This window comes from Ammospiza caudacuta, chromosome 1 (assembly GCF_027887145.1).
Source record: "Ammospiza caudacuta isolate bAmmCau1 chromosome 1, bAmmCau1.pri, whole genome shotgun sequence".
Classification (NCBI taxonomy): domain Eukaryota; kingdom Metazoa; phylum Chordata; class Aves; order Passeriformes; family Passerellidae; genus Ammospiza; species Ammospiza caudacuta.
The window spans coordinates 26,806,457-26,822,850 of NC_080593.1; the positions used below are offsets into that span (position 1 = coordinate 26,806,457).

The 16,394-nt window shown below is 36.8% G+C and overlaps 1 protein-coding gene across 2 annotated transcripts in view; it reads left to right on the forward strand.

Annotated features, from left to right (window-relative positions):
* The window catches only part of NXPH1 (neurexophilin 1), a 136,405-nt gene extending 120,892 nt beyond the window's left edge, over positions 1-15,513 (forward strand). For both annotated transcript variants that reach the window (XM_058814642.1, XM_058814634.1), the window contains exon 3: positions 13,414-15,513. In XM_058814642.1, the coding sequence (XP_058670625.1) occupies positions 13,414-14,175 (762 nt within the window). In that variant the 3' untranslated portion in view covers positions 14,176-15,513. The remainder of the gene's footprint in view (positions 1-13,413) is intronic.
* Positions 15,514-16,394: the final 881 nt, after the last annotated feature.

The window sequence follows — 16,394 nt, forward strand, 5'->3', positions numbered from 1 at the left end:
AAGTCCAGAGATTTGTACTAGCTCTTAGCTCTGCAATTGAGTTAGGACATCAGTAATATTTCTTCTTTTAGCTTTGCCTTTGTCAAATCTGTTTCAGTGAGAAATCTTTCTAGGTCAGTGACTGTGTATGTTTAGCTTCTAGTACACCTTAACCCTGACCACAGGGAGGTCTGTGAGCATTGCAGCAAGAGTAATAATATATTACACTAACTAGAGGTTATGAAAGGATATCTATTCTGAAAATACATTTAAGATAAACACAAGCAGGAGTGTCATTTACTCCCTGAAAAACAGAACTGCTAAGCATTTATATTTGAATTAAATGCTTTTACGAGTTTATTGAATATTATTTAGCAAGTATATTATAATGAAGACATGTTACCTTCTGCCTTAGAATAAAGATATTACTGCTTTTTTCATATTTATCTTTTGTATCAGCATTTGGCAGGTAACAAATGAAAATTTCTTGCTAATGTTAAATTGTTTTGTACTGCTGCTCAGCCACAAATATATGGAAGGATGAGACAATGTAAAAAAGTCATTTGCATTTTTGGGCAGACAGATGAATGAAACAGTGATCTTGATCTGCCCTTGATGAAATGTTTATGCTAAGAAAGGCAAAGCACTTAATTCCTGTCTGAATCACTCCACTGAAATTTTGTTCATGCAGGAGGCTGCATGAGTGGAAATGCAGGGAGAATTGGCTCAAATATTTCAGTGTGGTCAAGGTGTTGATGTTTAGAACTGTCTGAGATCAAAGCAGAGCAGACTTCATGTATCAGTCAAAAAAGATGAAGGCTTCTGGAAATCTGATGTGAAAAGTTTTTGTTTGTCTATCCATTTTTGGAGTCCGTCTCATTTCCTAATTTGAGCAGATTTTGGACAAAGAATGCCTGATTGTCCCTGAAACCTGAATTTTTTTATGCTCTAAGAATATAAAAACAGGATCTTGAGAAAGTAATGAAGCCCAAACTTCTAAGGATTCCAGCTTAATTTTCCAGACTCCAGTGGTCTCCATAAGTTTAGAAAAAGCCTTCTGGCAACAAAGATTTGCAGGGCTCACTTTAGTCTAAGCCTGTTTTGATAGACCAATTGAATTTTTTTTACATTCCTGAGAAGTTCTTGGGATACAAGGTCAGAGTAATAAATGTAATGTTTTTATTCCTCATGAAGGATAAGTTATGTAATTACATCACTACTTTATTACTCTGCAGTCATTTTGTTACTATGCAACTTAAAATATTTTTGCCATCAGCATTTGTAGAAAGCTCATAGGTGTGTAGCACTATATAATAATCTGCCTGTAATACTACATTTTTTCTAGTCACCCTGTCTAGAAATGTAGTGATAGATCAAGACACTGGAACTAGCTTTGAGATGAGCTGGTAAACTGAGAATGCACTGTATTTGCATTAGAATTGCTGCAGTATTTCTCTTTATGAGCTGAGTTAATACTTCTTGCTAATTGGAAATGTCTGGACCTTTTATGAAGGCTGAAGGTTGGGAAAGTCTCTGAAGGATTTATGAAACTGGTCCTCAAGTCTCATTGAAAAAATAGAAGTCTTTCTGTTATTTGAAGTCGGCAGGCATAAAATAAATCCCAAAGATGTAAATTTACTAGACCTTGGACTGTCTTGTATTTAACTTGCTTAGTACATCTTAATAAGAATTTAAACTGAGGTATCAGAGCTACTCAGGAGAAGCCTCATGGCCCCCATAGACAAGTTCACAGTGCTGCTCATCCTAGAAGCTGGCCCGCTGGAGCAATATTCACATATTCTCTTCCTAAGTTTTTTGTTACAGTGTGAAAAACTTAGCAATGAATAACCTCCTTCAACTTATGTGTCAATGCCCAAAGGACTCTTAACTCATCTCAATTTAAATTAATGACCTTACTGATAGTATTAGCAATTGGACCATGGCTCTCATGAGCCAGCTATTTGCATATGGAATTTGATTAATCCTGCTGGCTATCAATTTTCACTTTTAATTAGGTGTGATACTATTGCAGGAGAAAATACAAGACTACTATCAGGCAGAGACAATGCTGATTTTCTGTTGAGTATTCTGTTGTGTTTGTTTGGCTGTGGTAAATTCCTTGGCAATGTCTGTCTGGATCAGCTCAGAAAGGTACCAGAGACCTTAAAACAGGTCTGTGCAAGCTCAGACATAGTCAGCACAAAGAAGCACCATGTAGATTGAATATTAATAGTTTATAGGATGTAGAGAAATTGGTTTATGGTATCCCCTTCCAGTACTCAGTAGCTCTATTTCTCTTAGTGGCATAATAATCTCTTATAATGCAGTGTCCAGGGTCACATAAAGACCAGCTCTGCAGGCAAGTGTGGCCAGGACTTTTACTGAGCCTGCTTGGTTTCCCTGCATCCTGACTGAGCAAGCGTACACTGATGATAGAGTCCTGCTCAGATTTGGATCAAGACTAAATTTTGCCTGGATCTTGTAAATATGTAACATGTGGTGTCTCCTGATTTCCAACAGTCCAATCCATATTTCTTTGACATCTTTGCACTTTGGGAGCGTTGCAGCATGTTTGTGTATGTCATCGCCAGGAAAACAATGCTCAGCACTTGGCTGGCCTAGCAGAGCTGGTGCCCACACGCTGCTTACTGCTGAGCATACCCCTGTAAGAATTAGCAGACCTTGACAAAACCATCAAGAAAATCTCAATAAAAATTAATTGAATACACTTGCAATAGAATAGCTGCTTAATGCTTCCCTTCCTTACCAGAACAACTTTAAAGAAATACACCTCTTTCCTCAGAAATGAATTTTAATAGCTGTTGATATCCACTGACCAAAAAAATGAACGAGCAATGCCTCTTAAAGAAACACAATTAAAAAGGCAGTATGTTGTTGTATCTGGTTAAAATTCAAAGAGAAGAAACCCTTCTTCTTTGAGATCACAAAAGACTTCTGAGAAGTTAGTAAATGTATGCAGCAAGGGCATAGGGTGAAGAGGAGGGCATAAAAGCTAGCATGGATATGTCAAACTCTGAACATTGGAACAGCTTCCTCTATGTTTTTAAAATACCTCTCCTGAAGTATTCAGCTGTTTGTAATCAATGAATAACACATGGTGAAGAACAGGGAATTTTAATGAAAGGAATTTGTATTTTTGCTATAGAATTTCCTGAACTTGTGGGAGCCCTTCCCCCTCTCCCCCCTCCCCCAAGCATCTCATATAGATATAAAATTCCTTTGTGTGGCAATGTGCACCCTGCCAACATCAGTGGGAGTTAAATCTCCTCAAATGGCATCTTTGTTCAAATTCAGATTTCTAGGAAGCACCCATGAATATCTGTGAGGAAAGTGACTCAGCTGTATCAACATTCTGATGCTTTTCTCTGGAAAAAATATAGCATCAGACACAGGAGCAACAAACTCTTTGGGTGGATTTAATTTTATTTAAATTTTGCATTGACTGGATGATTTGGAACATCACGTAGAAAATGAGCAATGTTAACTGTGCACAGTGGTCCATTATATAGTTCCAGGATATGTCAAGTTATAATATTTTTCACTTTCTTCAGAAGATTTGGCTACTCATATGATAATGGATATTTTCTTCAGTGTGTTACGGGAAAAGCAAACTATAGAGCAAATTTTGATTAAAATGTTGCTCTGTGGCCTTTCATATAAAATCTAATTTTATTTAATATTACTTTCTACATGTATGCAGAAAATGGCAAGCTAATATTAATAAAAGAAGGCTTACAGGAATGTGGAACAAGAACAATAGATCCCTGTCAAAATTTATTTACCTAGCTAGACTTTCATTTCAAAGTTAGCAGCACTCTGTGATACTGGCATAATACAGTGGTTTTAAAACTCTGTTAGACATTTTTAACCCACTTTAATTTATTCCATGGTAGTTTAATCCCCTGCTGAATAGAGATGGAGTGAATTTTCAAAAGTCATAATCCACTGAAGTAAAAAATCTGTAATGACAACATAGACAGCAGGCTTCAAGAGTTTAGTTTAAATTATTTCCAAAAATGTTAAACTTAGGGCAAGAGTTAATAGGATATTTCATACAGTTATATTTCAATCCTTTTCCAAATTGTCGTACATTCACTTGCATCTCTGCCATCAGAAATACTTGGGCTCAATTTCTGTTCTTTTAAGGCAAAAACCAGAAAGCTGCAAAATTCTAATGCAAAGATTTTCACAGGGTATTGTAACTCATTGGTCCTTCAGTTCACAGAGTTTTATATGTGATAGCATAATATTTTCTAAACTGAAACAGAAATGACATTTTACAAACTGAATACCTTCCATTCTGTCTTAACTGGGCACAAAAATGAAATTAAGGTACATAATACCATACTGTCTTCATCCTTCTGCTCCTCTGGGAGTTTTATGATTGACTTTATTGGTGGGTGAAGATTCGGCTCACAAATTGATTGGGAAAGGCTCATGCATTTCCTATGTACTTGAAACCTACAGTTTTACACTCTTCCTTGACTAAACCTTTGGAGCTGCCTAGTTCTGGAAGTATCTGTAACACAGACAACACCTTATTTTCTTTAAGCAGGAGGCTCCTCTAGTGCCAGCCATAGATGATTACAGCTTTGCCTGCCTCAGCATGCAGGCACCAAACTCCTGCCTGAACTCCACAGGAAAAATCCTGCCTCCTTCCTCCGTTTTGTTGTGTCATGCTGGACCAGATTTTGGGTGGCATCAGATAAAGCTGGCAGGGGACTCGTTCAAAACAACAGGATGAGAAAGTTCTGAGGGTCTGAAGTAGAGATGAGGTGGTAGGGTGTTTCACATGGTAGAAGATTCATGTTCTTGTAGTGCTTGTAAGCTATATTTATTGAAAATGAAGAAATTCATAGCCCCACCCACAACTTAAGAAGCCATTGATCTGCAAAGGCTTGAAAATTAAAAATATTTGCTGGTACAAGTAGTATGTTTTTCTCCTCATTTTGCATTTCGTGATAAAATCAACATTTAGCCATTGTTGAATGCATGGTGCAGAACCAGATAGACTTCCATTTTGACTTCCTAATTCTTTCGAACTCTTAAATGACAGAGACAATGGCAATAATTTCCTTTTTTCTTTTTGTCCTCTAAAAGCTATGTGTTTGGAGAGAAAACAATGAGTTATCTTCTTTGAAACAATAGTGATAGCAGTGCCTGTCTTCGCTCCTGCTTTCCAGGAAAAGGGTGGAACAAACTGTAGGGCTGGCTTTTCATTGCTTCCTGTTGTGGTTCTGTGATTTTGATTCTTGGTTCAAAGGTCCCAGTCTTATCCAGGCAGATAGAGAAGCCTGGATGTTTAATTCTGAGTCTGATTTCCACTCTGAAAGTTTGTGAAATAATAAAGAAAATCCTTCTATATATCTGACTGTCATGGAGAGAAGGCAGCCCTGGCAGAATGAAGCAGACAAAAAAAAAAAGGAGGAAGAGAAAAATATCCATTAGGACACTGCTACTAGAAGTGTCTCTGTAATTACAATCTAAATCCGATTGATTTAAAATACCTATCTGTCTCAGATGACTAAACACTTCTTAAAAAGCCTGCTTACTAAACAATTCTTAGTCACTAGTGGACAAAACAGGATCAAGAAGACTAATTTTTCAGATTCTAAATACTTGTGAAAATCTTTCATGTGATTAAATCAAACTCAAGAGATAACAGAATAGTACAAATCTATACTGTTTCTCACAGGAAATTCCTCCAGATGGGGAATTTCCTATATCTAAAAGGAGGAGCAATACTAGCAAGTGTGCATGCCTTGGTGCATGAGTACCATATAACTTCATCAGTTTCAGCATGCTTACAGATGTACAGGGAGAAGTGCACTTCAGCAGGACTGGAGAGCAGCAGAAGGCATTTACACAGAGCATTCATTGCCCTGCTGCCAGCCTGCAGCCTTTGGGTTCTCTCCATAGAATTGTCTCCAGGGCAAGTTATGCACCATAGGTCAGATTGTTCTTGGTTACCACTGGGTGATTAGGTGAAGAGCATTTATTCAATTTGGAAAGTTCATCAACATTCATGGAGGTAGAGGACACAATCCACTCTGTTTCTCTCTTGATTATGGACTAGGCCTAGAATTCCAGGTGAATGAATAGATCAGTGAATCCCTCCCAAGATCATGGTCTGGACTGGCAAAGGATATGATATAATTCAGGACCTAATAGCTGGCAGGCCATTCGATTTTTTCATCAGTCTTTTACCATTCACAGAGCTTGTGGCAGTGTCACAGCTTAGCCCACAGTCCAGGAATGCAAGGGAGAGGAAATGAAACTCTAATTCTTAAGGATTTTTATTGGGACCAAATACTTAAGGTGCTTTACCACCTTTGCATTTCCTGAAAATTGTTTGAGACTAGCTAGTTTTGGGATTTATTTGTAAGGTAACTTTCATTGTGTAGAAAGCACTGCAAAATTGTAATTTTTGCTAGCTTTTTTCTTTTGCAGAACAGCCATTCCAATATCTTATGATAACAACTGTTAAGAATTATAATGCACCTAAACAAAGCTGTGTTGCTACTATTTTATTAGTACCCTCATCTTTCTGTGGGTACAAATTTTCTAATTAGTCTTTGATTCTTAGTCAGATCTCAAAGACATATCAACTGATACAGGCACTGTAATTTCAGTGATGTTAAATTTCACTGAATTTATATCAGCTGCTGTCAGCTGAATTTATATCAGCTTCTTGTCTTGCAAAACTGCTGTTGTGTGAATGATGAAGAAAGCTCAGGTAGCTACATTTTTGTTTTAACAAGGGCAATTTGAAGCAAGAATGATAGCTCATAGATTAAAACCAGAAAAATACAGAATTTAAAGCTGAGCCGAGCAGTTAATATAAGTATTCTGCATTTTGTGATTCCTAAGAATGTTCTATACAAAAATTGCAGTAACAGTGTATGTTAAGCTCAATTTCTTAACCTAAAGATAGTAAAAGAAAAAAAAAAAAACAAGCCTACATTCCCTCAATTATAATTTTTTATGCTTAAATGAATTATCCAAAGTGCTTACTTTAGAAAATATTATTAAAAACTTCAGAAACTTATTTTTATATGGTCAATAATCAATTCAGTGCTCTTTTATGACCAAACCCAAATAAAATACTTTGAATAAGTAGAGAAAAAAGACTGAACAAATAATGGGAGGCTATATTTGCCATCATACAGGACCATGTTTGTGCCACATCCTGAATACCATGTACCATTCTCATTTTAAAAACAGAACTGGGAGTGAGAAGGACAAAAAGGAAATTTAAAGCTATAGGTATAGAACAATTTATGTATAGGGATTATTTGCATGATTCAGGAGGCTTTTAGGGCTGGAAAAGAGGTCAATATCTGATTACTATTATGAATGGATATAGTTGAGGCATGTACTAGTCAGCGAGAGGGAGGCTTCCTCATGCAGCTAGGAATCATCAAATTTTCCACTCAGTGGTATTTGTTGAAAAAATACTTAAAGCATAGCAACAAAGAGAAATATTGAGGAGCATGGGAAATTTGGATAGAGGCACAACTTTCCACATGAAGGGTTCTCCAAAGAAGGTGTCAGGAATGAGGTTTAAAACAAACCCTAGGAGGAAACAGAGCTGTCGAAATCACTGCTGAAGCATCTTATGATCATTAAATTTTGCAAAGTGTCAAAGTGATCAAATGAACAGAAGATCAGTCTGTTTAGAGTTACTGAAACAGAAATCTAATTTGTTCACAGATTTCTAAATGTGATAGCATAATATTGTGAAATTGAAAGGGAAACGATGAAACAGAAAACATACACAGAAACAACATCTAGCAGAGGAAACTAGAATTATTGGACAGCTGGAAAGAAATTAGGGGCCTAAAATACACTTGCCATATTCTTGCAAGGCATCTGCAAGGCACTTGCATGTTCTTCTCGAGGTGTCCCTTATAGTTGCTGTTGGAGACAAGATGATTTTTCTAAATGAGTCTTAGGTTTGATCCTGCATAGCGACTTTTGATTTCTCATTTGACACTAGATCATGGGTTACTGTCCTGTTTGTCAGTCTCATCTGAGTTTGCAGATTTTTTGAATGACCAACATACATCCCTATTTGTTTCATGTTGTTCAGCATAAAGGTTTGTAAGCTAAAACCAGAGAGGCCTGTTTCTGTGAAATATCCATGTGTATGGTTTTCTGTTTTCATCCTTCTTTCTCAAAGTGTCCATTTAAGAGGTACAAGTCCTTCAGTGTGTTTCACTCTCTCCCATTACAGTAATATCTCCATTAATTTGCATTCTCAATTTCTTTATTACCAAATACCTGTAGAATACTGACTTTGACTTTTCTGGAAATTATTCACTGAATAAAATATTTCCATGCCACTGCTAACTTCGTACAATGTGTAGACAGCTGCAGGAAGAAAAATGGACCTAAATGGAAGAGTAAATTTGGTCTTGTTTTCCCTCCACCCATTGCAGAAACAGGATGAATATAAAGACACTGGACTCAGTGACAACTTTCTGTGTGCTGCCCTGCCTTGATAATGGTCCAGCTTATTGTAGTGTCCATCAATACTATCCTGCCTTTGTTGTATCTGAGATATCTTACCGAGGAAAGGAAATTCTGAATTCTTTTATACAGAGCATTTGCAAACACAGTGCTGCCAAATTCTTACAGTTCTATGCCAAAAAAAAAACAGTCTTGGTTTTTGATTAGTTATTTACCTGAAGAGAGAGATTTTCCACCTTGAGTATTAGATTGTTTGTTTGCATTTTCATTTGCTCTGAAGTAGTCATATATTCTGGGAAATAAATGCATAATTTCTAAACCAATACTGTAATTATAGGTAATGAACTGTAGTAGAGCTAGAATAAAAGGAAAAGAGTGAGAAATCAAGATGCATTCTGTACATTTTTTAATTAATATTTTTTAAAATCTTAAACTGATCAGTCTTTAATTAATGTTAATATACCTGTGGTTGATTTTACACTGAGAAGAGGACTTAAATCACCAATTGAAGCCTTCATGGTTTCCTGAAATTCCTTTTTAACTTCATTTTCTCTGCTCCAAATGTTAAGGTTTAATTTGGCAAAGAATTCATGGCTCAGTGTCTTGAAAGAGAACTCCAAAACTTCTGAGATAAATAAACTGCCTATCCTTTAGGGAGTCCTAAAATAACTATTTTAATTAAAGAACTATATTAATTAAAACATGCTTAATGAAGCTAAACATTAAAAAAAATCATCACCCTCAAAACATAGGATACAAAATGAATGGAGTATTCTATTTTAATACATTAAAAAATTATTTACAGATTAATTCCTGTGTTTTAATGATGCTTTCTGAAATTATGCCCAATGAAATCACTCTCTTTCCTTTTTCAAAGAAGAAGTAGAAGAAATGGAATAACAAATTGTCAGTATTTTTTGGAGAACAGTTGCCAGGCAGTAGTAAAATCTCATGGTGCCTTTTTGGTATCAGTAGACTTTACTAGATACTGTAAATGCATACTTTCCCGTAAACGTACAAGAGCAGAACCAAATATCAGTCTGCCATGCTTAATAAGTACTTTTCCAATGACAGTTGTACACTAGATAAGCACTTCTAAATTTTTTGCCCCTTACTATTTTTCTATACAAACATTTCTGCCATCATCATCATTCAGAACCACTTCTAGCTATGCAGTCATGGAGGAAATGCCCCTACTCAGCCCTTTTGCAACACTGATTTATTGCACTGCAGTGGTGTTTTGGGTTAACACTGGTGAGCAACTAAGCACCTCAAAGTTCTTTGTTTACTTTGCCCCTTTCCCCAGTGGGACAGGGAAGAGGAACAGGACAATAAAAGTGAGGAAACTTGGGAGTCAAGATAAAGTAAAGTTTAATAACTGAAGGATAAATAGAAAAAGAAGAAAGAAAAGAAGAAAATAAACCAGAACAAGTGATGCAAAGGCAATACTCAACAGACAACCTACTCCAGTGGGTAGAATGATGACCAACCAGTTCCTGAACAAAAGATGTCTACCTCCTTTAAACTCCCACTCTTTTAATTGCTGAGCATGATGCAACATATTATGGAATATCTCTGGTGAATTCAGGTTCTCTGCTCAGCTGTGTCCATTCCCAATCCATTGTGCACCTCCCCAGTCTATTCACTAGAGAAGCTGAGAGAAATAGAGAAGGTCTTGGCACTGTACTCTTCAGCCAGAGCTAGAACATAAGTATGTTACCAGCATTTGGGTCAAAATTCAACCTCAGCACCATATGAGCTTCTATGAAGAAAATGGACTCCATCCTAGAAAGGGCCATTAAAATTGGGTTTCAAATGTTTCATCTAGGAGTGACACTTGGCTATGGAAAAGGAGGCAAAACTGGTTAGCGTGTACTAATTGATAGAGTATGCAAGTTTCTGAATTATATGTAAGTATCCTCAAGGAAGAGGACAAGAAAACCACCATAGATTTTAGGCTGCTCCATGTTTTATTGCTCACTTCAAATTGGCTCTTTTTCCATGATCTCCTAAAATAGATCTATGTTTAAGCTTCACAATACTAAGTGCAAAACCTCATGCTTTTGCATGGTCTTTCTTGTACTATTGCAACCTTGGGTTTGGGAAAAAGAGAGATTGAAGAAAACTGAATCAGTTCATGTGAAAGAACTGCTGCATTTGCAGAAATTCTATTACACAGCAATGCTCTGTGTTATTGGGTGTGTGAGTCTCTGAGGATACTTTCTATAGTGTGTAGTATACTAGCAGTATATGAAAAGCAGTTGGATGGAAAATGTTAGCGAAGCACAATGAATTCTAGAGCTTTTTTTATTAATGCTTGTGGGCTGTTTTTAGTGCTAACACGGACTCTTGACTAGGAAAGACAGGTTCAGGCCTTTACTCACAAATGCAACCAGTTACCCACATTGAAAATCACAAACAGAGGTCTCAGGACTAACTGCACAGCCAGAAATCTTTCAGGTATTACAAAATCAATGACAATAACAATCAGTTGTATCTGTTAGATTGGATGTGAAGCAGTAGAGAATGCCTATGGCCTAAATCATCTATTTCCATGAAATATGCTGGTTTTCAAAAAACCACGCATAGGATCAGTCATCAATCATTTCAGAAAATTTCCTCCTTCTCCTGAGTCTTCAGTTTCACATATTTGGAAAAAAGAGAGACTTATTTTCAAGATTTTTAAACTCTTACATATTGTTACATGGAACCATTAGTCTAATTCTATGAAATATAAATCATTAGATGAAGAGAGGAAAACAAAGGAAAAACAAACTGCAAGCAAAGAAAATGAGAGTGGTAAGCAATCTGTATCCTACCTACAGATTGCTGGTTTACTAGCTCTGCTAGCTAACTGCTTTGATTCATTGTGGTTGATAGATTCATTCTACACAGGCACATTTTTCCTTTTAACCACATTTCTTTTCTTATTTTGCCCTCCTTCCCCATATGACATAGGAAAAAAAAATATTCTGAGTCTCTTCTTCTCTCCCTGTGACATCTTCATTGCTGCTTCATTAACCAGTGCACCATCAGTGCATTTTATTACAGCTTCTCTCTTGGCCTACTGTGTTATTGCTAAGATGCAGCTATGAACTGGCTATCAAAATGCTGGTCTGTGTTTTGATCCTTCTGTCCATTTGAAAGGGGGGGAAGCTTTCTCTTTGGCAAAATCCTGAATTAAATCCATATTTTATCTATTATCCTTACTGGCCCCACATGAAATGGATTGGGCAGGAATAGCGTAGGATGCGACAGATTTATTTACCTATTTAGCTGCTGTAAAAAGCTGGGGGCATATCTCCTGTGTGATCAGTGTATTAAGACAATTTAGACTGATTTTATCTATGTGCCTTCAAATGACCTTGGAAAACTACTGAAGTTAATGAAAGTGTGTTTCAATTTCATGATTGTTAAGAAATGAAAAGGCCATGCTGTGATAGATATCCTTTGTGACATATACCTCCAATTGTACCAGTAGGGAGGGGACATGATTTAAATACTTTCTGGTTTCCAATGGGTTTCCTAGGTATGAAATGCACTCAATTCATTTTAAAGTGAAGAGAAAGATATAACTGCAAGTATGATAGAAGCACATAAATCAGTGCCAGAACACAGAGGAATAAAACAGGCATATTTGGAATCTCATATGTAGCCATGAAAATGGAAATAAGAAACTTGATGGCCTCTTCAGAGCAGTGCAAATGTTAAAAAAATTAGGCAGTGTGTGAGGTGCAAATTATAGGGGGAATAGGACTACACATGTTGTCAGTCCTTTTCCATCCACCCTGCACAAATTCCAGCCCTCCCAGGTACGCTCTGTCAGAGCTCTCTGCCAGTGCTGCATGTTAGACAGCTGCAAGCCTGCATCTGTTGTCTGTTTTCCACTCAATTAAAGCAAAGAGAAAAAAATATAAATAAGACAAATTGCTTTGACAGTAAATTTTGTGAAAAACGATATCTGAAATATATGATTTTGTAGGAACTTGGTGCAAGATTTTGTGTTCTTTTAAAATGTGATTTTGCAGGATTTTTTTATTACTGCTTTTAAATTGGTGCCTCTATTTTTTCTTTCTTTTTTTTTTTTTTTTTGTAAATATACAAAAGGCTTTCTGTCTTACACAGATCTCTATTTAATTTGGGGAGGAAATGGTGAAAAAAGAAGTGAAGCAAGAAAGGAGAAATGCTTGTCATATTAGATACAGACAAGGCAAACCAGTAGTTGGTCTATAAGGGATTGTTAGAATAGGCTGTGACTCCTCCTGCATTAACTGACGTGGAGGACACTCTATGTACAGTTATCAACTCAAAACTCATTAAAATTTTCATTATTCTGTTATTAATATTGTAGTTGTGACTGAAGATCCCAGTCAAGAACATAGACCAATGAGTATTCATAAAAGGAATAAGGAAATTGTATTATTATTAGATTCATAATGACATGGACTCCAAGCATGGTCAGGCTGGCACCACCAAGACAGCACCCTGACAGTGCACTCCAGGGGCAGCAAAAGTAAATGAATGTGTCTCTGATGGTAGAAGACACAGCAACCTTGTAGAGTGAACATTCAAGCAAGAACACTTCACTCTGAGATGCCACATACAGCCTGAAGTATGACAAGACTGTGTAACTCAGTTTTTGTTATGCACTCACCACTTACAGACATCATAACAGACAAATAATGTGAATGTCTGTGATTAAATCTGAAGGCCTATTTTAAAAAAACTGGCAAAGGAGAATTGAGTAATAATACTTGGAAAGTATAGGAAAACAGACATTTCCCTTTTGGTTTACTGAGTAGAGAGGTAAAATTTAATTTCTCAAAAAAATATTTATCTATGTTTGTGGTAAATCTGGTTATTTTGGTCTCAGGTAGAAATGATGGGATTTGTATCACATATCTCAATATATTGTTTCTTTCTTCTTCCCTTCTCTTTCAGGTTACCTGTGCAAATTTAACAAATGGAGGAAAAACAGAACTTCTAAAATCAGGAAGCTCCAAATCCACACTAAAGCACATATGGACAGAAAGCAGCAAAGACTTGTCCATCAGCCGACTGCTGTCACAGACTTTTCGTGGAAAGGAAAATGATACAGATTTGGACCTGCGATACGATGCCCCAGAAACTTATTCTGAGCAAGATCTCTGGGACTGGCTGAGGAACTCCACAGATCTGCAAGAGCCTCGGCCCAGAGCAAAGAGACGGCCCATCGTCAAGACTGGGAAATTTAAGAAAATGTTTGGCTGGGGAGATTTTCATTCCAACATCAAGACTGTGAAGCTAAATCTGTTAATAACAGGGAAAATTGTTGACCATGGCAATGGGACGTTTAGTGTTTACTTCAGGCATAACTCCACTGGTCAAGGAAATGTATCTGTGAGCCTAGTGCCCCCTACAAAAATAGTGGAATTTGACTTGGCACAACAGACAGTGATTGATGCCAAAGATTCCAAGTCCTTTAACTGTCGAATCGAGTATGAAAAGGTTGACAAGGCTACCAAGAATACACTCTGCAACTATGACCCTTCAAAAACCTGTTATCAGGAGCAGACCCAGAGCCATGTGTCATGGCTCTGCTCCAAGCCCTTTAAAGTAATCTGTATTTACATTTCCTTTTATAGTACAGATTATAAACTAGTACAGAAGGTGTGTCCTGATTACAACTACCACAGTGACACACCCTACTTCCCTTCAGGGTGAGGACCAACTTGTGTCTGAGACTGAAGCCTGGGGAATAAAAGAGGTCGAATAACAGGGCTGTAACCTCAAGGAGGAAGGCCACATCTATTGCCTGGAATGTGTCTACCTGCTGCTGCTGATGTCAAATGGCTGCAAATATGTTAGTGGAAAACAATCTAATGTAATTTTTGCCCAGTCAGCTCCATGTATCCATCTAGGTGTAAATCACTATGGATTTGAAATAAAACCATTCACATACACAGAGACACACACACACTTTTCAGCTCACGTTATTGAGATTCCTGTTAAGAAATCTTTCATTGTCTGATATCTAAGGATTCAGCATAACCTATCATCAAGCAAAATGGATTAACTAGACAGTACAAGGTTTCTAAGGCAGACTGTTATGGAAATCTCCTTGAAAGTCCTCTGAGTACATGCCAATCAATAATCCTCTCTCATGCATTCTACTGCTTGGAGCAGCTGTACTGGTAAATAATACTGTAGGAATAAGTACTTGTTAAAATGGGGAAAAGTGTGTTTAGAGTTCAGTATTCCGTATTATATGAACACAGCAAAGCGTCGTGACTTTTCCCAGCACACAGTAGGCACATTCAAGGTGGTGTTGGTGGCTCTTTTTCCATGGAGCAAGCCTGTTTCTAGTAAAGATGGGCAAACATTTGGAATTTACATGTGAGCAGACATTCTGGTTTAACATTTCTCTGACTCTTTAAGCTCTGATTCTTTAAACTTGTTTGAGTTTAGGCCAGCTAAACTGCTTAAAAACTGGAATTGATCTCTAAGAAGGAAAATGCCTGGCAGAGAACATGTAAGTTATAAGTGGCTGTCTTATCTTTATTACAAAATATTGTAACAAATTCAATATCCTAGTCTTCATTTGTATGAATGGTTTGTATTGTACATAATTTAACCAGTGTTATTTGAGCTGCTTATTAATATTAACTTGTAATTGTCTCTCTGCTTGTTATTGTTTAAAACAATCAAGGAAATGAGGAATCCATTTTATCAATGTAGCTGTAAACTCCATTAAAAGACAGAACTATGTACAAAGCATTTATTCAGCTAAAGTATTGTTGAAAGCTATACATATACAACATTACAGTCTGTCTGTATTTAGATATTTTATTTCCAGAGGAAAAAATGAACTGTACATAAAAATAAAAAATCTTAAAGTTGAGTTTCAATATGTACTGTGTAGATAGTAGTTTAAATAGTTCTGACAAGCGGGTAATACTCCAAGTCTAACATGATTTTCAATATTGTCCCTTTGCATATGTACATATATAGACATCTATTTATGAATTTGTGTGTATGCATATTTGTGTGTGTATAAGTACATGCGTGTGTGAGTGTGTGAAAATACATATTTATGTTGAATACATAAAACTTTCTGGAGCCCTTTTCCTAGCAAGCAGATCTCATTACTGAAAGTCTTGCTAGTTCAAGCAGAAGCCCCCACTCCGATAAGAAATTGCAGGGCTTTGTTTAAAATGAGTCATTATAATTTAGAAGTGGGAAAACATAGAGCCACTCTCTGTGTACAAAGGCCTGTCTTTGCCTTAATTCTAGCCTCCTGTGAGGTCCTGATCTCTATGGAATGAAGAGATCCCTTTTTATGGTACTAGGGAATTTTCTTCCTGTAAAAAAAAGCTCATAGCTTTTATATATATATTTTGTGGATAGTGGCATAATTTACCCCCAACATCCAGAAAACCAGCAACTGCAAGAAGTCCTTGCCTAAAAGAAGGCTACGAAAAGAACTCAGTATTTCATATCATATCTTTCAGAATTATCAGTCCTGGAAATGTTTTCTTTCCCCTTCCACCCTTGCCCCCATGTTCTGTGCTCTTGGGTCACAGATGCAAATGCAGGTCAGCTTCCAACTATGTGCAGCATTATGAACAGCTTCTCAAAAATCCCAATAAACACTCTACTAGTGTTTCAAGAACAGAAACGTTCAAAACAACTATCAATTGAGAAGCTCTTTTGCTGAAATGTGCAGAACATGAGAATGGAACAAAGCAAATGGATAATGTTATTGAAAGTAAATGTTTTCCCACTGATGTACCAGTAGGAGACTTTCATATTATTATTGCTTTGGCTTCTTTGAATTGATATGCTTGTGGGAATTTCCTCATTATGTGTGACATTTCCCAGGACAAAATTGTGACCCCAAACCATGTCTAGATTTGGAGAAAGAAATTTTCCAAACTGTGTAG